Source organism: Malaclemys terrapin, chromosome 5 (assembly GCF_027887155.1).
Source record: "Malaclemys terrapin pileata isolate rMalTer1 chromosome 5, rMalTer1.hap1, whole genome shotgun sequence".
Lineage (NCBI taxonomy): Eukaryota > Metazoa > Chordata > Testudines > Emydidae > Malaclemys > Malaclemys terrapin.
In genome coordinates this window covers 124,125,845-124,133,183 of record NC_071509.1, presented here as the reverse complement: position 1 = coordinate 124,133,183, position 7,339 = coordinate 124,125,845, and the positions used below count along the sequence as shown (strand labels likewise).

Genomic DNA, 7,339 nt, shown 5'->3' with positions numbered 1-7,339 from the left:
CGTGGAAGTTGGGTTGGGCCTTTACACCCGATATCAGAGCCACCATAACACCTTCGGGAAAAGCCAAACAATAAGAATTTTATAGCTAGCCTCTGCCTCAGTCACTGACTGAACTAGACCCCTGGATCCCAATGTGGCCACCACACGTCTGAAAGTTGATAGTGGATTTCCTATCCTCCCTTTTGCTCAGTCTCTTCTCTATGCAAGTGGGTGCAGAGTCAGCGCCAGGAGTTGAGTTATTTTTGGCGGAGTGGCAAGTGTTATAGACTCATAGAAATACAGAGATGGAGAGAACCTCCAGAAGTCACCCAATCCAGTCCCTGGCCCTGAGGCAGGACCAGTAAATCTGGACCATCCATGAGTGATAGGAGTTTGCTCAACTTTTTATTAAAACCCTCCAGGGGGATTCTACAACCTCCCTGGGAAGCCTATTCCAGAGCTTAAATTACCCTTCTAGTTAGAAAAAGTTTTCCGTAACAGCTAACCTAAATCTTCCTTGTCCACCTCGAGTCACCCACACAAATATTTGCTGAATGTCTTGAATATTGTTCCACCCTTAGGAGACCTGTTCTGCGTGTAGGACAGAGTTAAAGTGTGTGTGTCTGCCTGCCTGCCGGTGCCTGCCTCTTTGTCTGTCTGTCTCCCTGTGCGTGTGCCTGCCTCTCTGTATTGTCGGTGCAGACACACTGGCCCACTTTTGTGTATCCTTTTCTCCTCCTTTGTCTCCTTTTCTTGGCTTTGACTCTTTCAGGTGCCCCAGCAGTTGCCCTCGCGTGCTGCTGGTTGCTGGGAGGTGGCTGGCCGCTGCTGCGCTGCTGTTATTGAGGGTGTGAATGCTGGCTGTTGTGCTCCGCTGGGGCAGGGGGCGCCGGGGGGAGGTAGATGATGAAGATGATGATGATGGAGGGGAGGGGGGATGATGGTGTTTAATGCGGGAGCGCAGCTCCCTGGGGAGGTGCCTGAAAGGCCGGTGCGCTCACCAGCTGACAACGCGTGCTCCGCTCCAGACACTCAGCACTGAGGCCAGGAGCCTCTGCCAGCTAGCCCCTCTATTGTCAGCCTCGCTCTAATTAAGAAACACTCACATTACCGCAAGCCACCCCCACACTCTCTTTAGTTCCTCTGCCTCTCTTTTGTCTCCTCTCCCCTCCCCAGGTTTAACTCTTTCTTCCTCTCCAGGCCAGAGGTTGGGCAAACAGCTGCCAGCCACTAGCAAGGCAGCAATAAACCGGGCTGGGACACCGCACTGCAAATTCTACTTTCTCTCGCACGTGGGCTCTGGGGGTGCAGGAGTTGTGTTTAAAAAACAGCAAACCCCTCCCCCCCCCCAGAATTCTTCTGCTTTCTAAGGTTGCGTAATAGGGGAGAATTCCTCGTGCTGTAAACTTTTAACGAGAACGTGCAGGAAACAGGACAAGGGACTAGATCCCGCCTCCATTGCGGTCAAGAACAAAAGCTCCAGAATCGATCCCCCAAACTACACTACTATATACTGTAACTTTAGACCGAGTAGCAAACCAACATGAAACTCACTAGAGCAGGCTGCCTCTTGGAAACTCCCACGACCTGACTGGTGGCCAGCGAGCCTGTGTAGGTCTAAAAGCGAAGCTAAACCATTAAACCAAAACTTTTTGGCCAAATACAAACGATCAGCTTGTGCAAGCCAGTGGAATCTCACACAAAGGGTCCATGCCCTCACCCTCCAAACACATCGTATTTCACATTCTGGGAGATACTTAGAGTTCAGCCAAATTTAGACGCCCGACTAATACGCTTCTGATTCTCCAGTTCAGATAAAGTAAGTTAAAAATACTATGAGCACACAAACAGTTCACCCTGATCTGCTTCAAGAGGGGTTGTGTGTGTGTGCGCGCGCGTTATTTTAAGATAATACTAGTGCATACAGAACAAACACTGTCGTAAATTCAATAAAGCGATTTATCCATCTTCATTACTTAAAGCAATGTTGTCTCTTTGTTTGTTTGGGAGATATTAAGCATGCTTAGCTTGCAACACATAGTTGATTCCTTTGCTAGTATCTTGGATACTTGGATGTGACTTTGGAAGGTAGAAGCTAATTGCTAATAATGGAGAGAAAGGAACCAGCCAGCATAGCGGGAGTGGTCTGGCATATGGGGAATGAGCAGGCTGAACACTCAATATTCAAGTTTCCAAAATATTAATGAGATTATAGCAACCTGCAGCTATGTTACAGCTTGTTAATGGAGTGTAAGAGTGTGAGCTGCCAAACGTTTGTTATGCAAACTCTATAGCAGAACCTTAAAATGGAAATGTGTCTATGTATCTCTTTCAAAGAAGTGTCTAGAAAAAAAAAAACTGAATCCCCAACTATAGATGTGAAGATTAACACACTGCATGGTACAGTTGATTGGTCAATAGCTAGAACATTTCCTATTAGCGTGGATTATTTTATGTAGGCTTTTCAAATCACTTTGCACTCACAAATAGCTTGTGTCAGATTTTTTGTTTGGATGAAATGAGAAAAACCTTCTGAAAAAAAAATGAAAATAGTTTCCCACATCTTTCCCCACACTGTCACGCGCATATATTTGTGTGTATGCGCGTGACAAAGACATAGCTGGACCAGTTCAATTAAATTGATAATATATCACAACGCTAATCCCCCGTGTTGCATCATTCACTACATATGTGAACTTTTTAAAAAAATTAATCTTGTTTAAAGCACCGAGTGATATATTTCTATGGTAGATCTATGTACAGCACGATGATTTTAAGAGTTTTCTGGGCTGAAAGTCAAATGCTTGCTGCCTATTAACTACTATGAAAACCTCAACATTTTAGAAAAAAGTAATCAAAAATATAAACCCGGAAACAATCGTGAAGTTTGGAAAGTGAAATGACCCTGCTGATGAACTTTTCACCCTACCCAGGTTGGTAAATATATCCCTAGCAGTTGGAGCGTTAGTGTGGAAGCAGTGACTTGATTCGTTTAAGCCAGCCGAAGATGTTTATCTGCAGCACAGCAAACCCGGCAGTGCAAAAGGTTATCAAGGGGACAGGTGCATGATCTCTTTCCTGGAAAGCGTCACGATCACCTGCTTCTTGCAGACTGCCTGCTTGCTATCGGCACACCTACCGGAGCAGTTTAATTGATTGTCAGTTAGACCTAGGTGAGGTTTCACCTGCTGAAAGCACGAAAATAACGCAGTGGAGAAGGAAGAAGCCCGTGTAGAAAGAGACCGTCTCCGGTTGATGGATTCGGTACTCTTTACTCATGCAAAATTGACGTTGAGTTCAGTGTCTGGTGCTTGTGTTCATTGGAAGTCTTGCCTTTGTGAGAACTGCAGGAGAAATCCTCGGTGGATTTCCACACTAGGGTTTTTATTTATTTATTTTTTAAAGAAATTGATTAAGGACACTGGGTCAAATCCTGCTCTCCTTTCCTCGGGCGAATACTCAATATTCAAGTTTCCAAAATATTAATGAGATTATAGCAACCTGCAGCAATATGTTACAGCTTGTTAATGGAGTGTAAGAGTGAAGTTAAGGCATTACTTACTTGGGGAAGGATTTGGGCCGGTGTCTCAAGAATCCGACCCTACAAGACAAAGTAATGGCCCGGTCCCTGCATCACTGAAAGAGGCGAGAGATTTGCACTTCAGTGGAGCACGCCTCAAAACCTTAAACCCAGAACAAGGCGCTGACTTGATTTCCAAACCTCAAACTTGATTTTTAAATTGAGCACTTTGGAGAGTTGCATCCATAGTAAATGTTGGTCCGCGTTACAGGGAGACACCACATTGAGAGGCGCAGCTATGTTAAGGTATGGCACCCAAGGAAAATTTTCGTTTTAAGCCCTCAGGGTAGCTCTCCAATAGACATGAGCAGCAGCCCGCCTGTTTTATTTGCGGTAAGTAAATACCTTTGGGCTACAGGTCCACATTTCAACAGTAGCTGGACCCTCTTTATGGCTTTCAGGACGTCCAGATTTTCACGCACGTTAGAATCCTCATTGGAAATACGATAGTAGAAATAGTCCTCATTAAAAATACGGTACACCAATAGGTTTTAGCTTTTTGACAGATGAATACTCTCGACTTTTATAGCCCGAAGTGATTATATTTTTTCCTTTAGAACTTGCTCCGAAACTTGCTCGAGAACTGCAAGCCGCTCTTCTTGAACTACTTTTGCCTCAGTAAGGACCACCGGGGCAAGTCACTTCATACCCAGAGCTAGGAGAAGAAAGGGCAAACTACCCGTGCAGCGCTCGTGACCCGCCCTTTCAAATCATTATTGCAAGTCTGTTCAGCTTTCCAATTAGTGTACGCGGCTTCCAGAACTCCTAACCAACTTCAGTTTAAGGCTCCCTCTAGCCCACGAGGGGATTGTACAGTAGTTCCCTCTTCTCATGCGATGAGCATGGTTACACCAGAACCAGCTATGCTCATGCCACGGCTCATCAGGGCAACTGCTCCGAGACAATGCGCTCACTCCCGTTCCCATTGAAGTCAACGGGAGTTTTGCGGTTGTGCCACTGTTGTTGGTTTTAGTTACACCGGTGTAATAGAGAACGGAATTTGAACAATTAACGTGAGGGGGAGCAGGACGAGTCCCTCAGAGAGCAGAACACCGAGAGGGGTCCCATCCTGCAATCCGAACTCAGGCAACGCTCACCTGTTGCAATGGGAAATTTTAGTGCCGGGACAAATCCTCTCTTTCCTAACCCCAAAAGGGAAGAGTGTTACCTGTTAGAATCAGGAATAGGTTAAAAGAACTATTGATAAAGAGAGTATTGTTGTAGTCTTAAGTGATTAATGCCGTTCATTATACAATTCATAGTTTTGGAGTAGGTCTAAATATCAGAGGGTTTTGTTTGTTTGTTTTCCACACACAGGTGCAAATTAGAGAATTGAAACCAGACATGATGTAAATTCTGATATCCTACAGATCCACGCGATCTAAATCAAATGCACCCCCCCACCCCCAGCCATCTCATGGCGATGTATGTCAGAATATTCAGAAAGAGCCCTTTTAAAGAGATCAGTACTCATTTTGAAATACAAGTGTTCTGTATATTTTTTATTATGGCTTCTGAAAAATAATAGCCCAACCAATCTTCCCCCCCATATTTATTTGATCTCAAAAATTACAGAAAACAATGGCAGATGGCTTTGCTCAATTAAAAAACCAAAACGTTCTTGTAGAAAAGTTAAAAAAAAAAAACAAAAGCAGAAATAGTAGCAAACACTCCGTAATAAATAAGTTTCCTAATATCACAAAAGCAAAATAAAATTCACATAAAACTTTGACACTTGAAGAGCTTAAGGACTGTAAGTGGCTAAATTAAATAATGGTCTCCAATTGGCAGTTAGTTGCTTTCCTCTAGAAGCCGCATCTCCAGCCGCTGATAAAGTGCTTGCGCCAAGTTTCCCCAGAAGATGCCAACATCAACACGGGACATTTAAAAATCCGCCTTTTCTCTGGTATTTACAGCACAGACTATGCTATTTACAATCTGTTTTTGTTTGTTTGTTTCCATAACAATAAAATTCGGAAACTGGACCGGCATTTCGGAAGACTTTTGTGTAAGTATCTGTGCAGACACAAACGGTAATTCAATTTTAGCAAGGTAAGTGTTCACAGTGCATTTGCTATTCGCGAGCAATGCAAGTGAAGCTCCGAATTACAAGGCAACACGTTGGTTGGGGAAGGGGGGGGGGGGGGGGGACGGGGAGAGAGAAATAACAATCCGTATGCAAAGAAAGGGAAACGGGATGGGGTGGATAAAGGGGACACTGAATCACAAAATAGCCATTCCCATAGACCAACCAAGGAGAAGGCTGGAGATTCATAAGCTAAAGGAATCGATGCTATTTTTAACAGCCTTTTGTGGTCTAGTTTAACAGCGGAAGCAGATACATGGCAAAGTTTTCAGAAGTCATAGCGCCCCTTTTTCGCCCCCCCCCCCTCCTCCCCGCGGCCCGTGGCAGACTGGGACAGCTCTGGTTGTGGCTCTGCCCCTGTCGCCCCCGTGGTGCTGCTGGGCTCCCTCCCTAGCTGGCCTCATCAGAGTCACTGTAGTGGGAGCGGGGCGAGAACTCTCCATCGCTCCTGTGGGACCTGGGCGATGGTTTGCTCCTCTCCTGCGGCTGGCCGAGGAGGGCCGGGGAGGGGGCTTTCTGTGCCATCAGGGCGCTCTCCTGGAAGGAGAAGTGCAGAGGGTCCAGCGGCACGGAGTAGCCCCCCGCAGCCGACTGCTGGGGGAAGCGAGTCCTGCAGTGGCCGGAGGGCGAGGGTCTCTGCTGCTGCCCCTGTCCTTGCCCTGCAGCTCCGGCCTCTGCTCCGGTTGCCTCGTGGGGCGTCGCGCGGTGCTCGCCCTTGCCCGGGGTGTCGGCGGGCGCGGCCGGGCTGTGCAACAGCTCGGCCAGCGCGCTAATATAGATCTGCGCCATCTGCAGGGTCTCGTACTTGGACAGCTTCTTGTCGTTGTTGAAAGAGGGGATGACATTGCGCAGCTGGTCGAAGGCGTGGTTCAGCCCGTGCATCCGCCGCCGCTCCCGGGCGTTGGCCGCCAGCCGTCGCTGCTTCTGCACGCCGCTCACCTGCTGCCGGAGCCCCCCGGACGGGGCGCGCTGCCTGCCGCAGCCCGACACCCCTTCCGCCGACGGGACGCCCCCTGGCAGCTTGCACAGTTTCCCCGAGGGGCCGCTCCTGCTGCTGCAGCCGCCCAGGTGCTGCTCGGCTCCCCCCGCCTCCAGCGGCTCCTCCTCCTCCTCCTCCGCTGCTCCGGGCAGCAGGTATCTGGGGGAGGCGGCGGCGGCTACGGGGACGCGTGCCGGGCAGCACATGCCCAGCCAAGCAGGGGGGAAACCGCAACCGGGATGCTCCTGCCCTAGGAGAGTCTGCTCCAGCTGCTCCTGGGCCCCCAAGTCCCTGCCGCCTTCCACCCACTCGGCGGCGGCCGCCCGCAGGTGGCTCATCGCGCCGGGCGCTGCAGACCAAAGCGGGCTGGGAAGCGGGGAAGCACGAGATGGGGCAGAACAGCCCTGGCGAGTTCTGCTGCACGCGCCCCCCGCCTCTCCCACGCGCCCCCCCCCCCACCTCTACCCTGGCTCCGGGGACCTCGGGCGCACACACCGCTCGCGTGCAACCAGCCTTCTCCGGTTGCGGACGGCGCTGCGCCCCCTTTAAAAAGCGGCACGCGCCGGGGTCCCCCCCCCCACCCGCCTCCCGCCTCCTCGCGCCCCACCCTCTGCCTCCCGCCCTCCTCGCGCCGGTCGCGTGGCGGCTCAGCCAATGGAGCGCGCGGGTCTGTCGCGTGCTGGGAGCCAATGGCAGGAGGGGCTTGGCTCGCTCC

At 49.7% G+C, this 7,339-nt stretch overlaps 1 protein-coding gene across 1 annotated transcript; it reads right to left on the bottom strand.

The window, feature by feature from the left end:
• Positions 1-6,035: 6,035 nt before the first annotated feature.
• Positions 6,036-6,962, bottom strand: ATOH1 (atonal bHLH transcription factor 1). Its single transcript, XM_054028906.1, has one exon. It carries the CDS (start codon positions 6,960-6,962, stop codon positions 6,036-6,038), a length of 927 nt encoding a protein of 308 aa, XP_053884881.1.
• Between the last annotated feature and the right edge of the window lie 377 nt (positions 6,963-7,339).

Bases quoted from the DNA above. Each gene is read 5' to 3' on its own strand.
- ATOH1 (XM_054028906.1), bottom strand. From the start codon at position 6,962: ATGAGCCACCTGCGGGCGGCCGCCGCCGAGTGGGTGGAAGGCGGCAGG.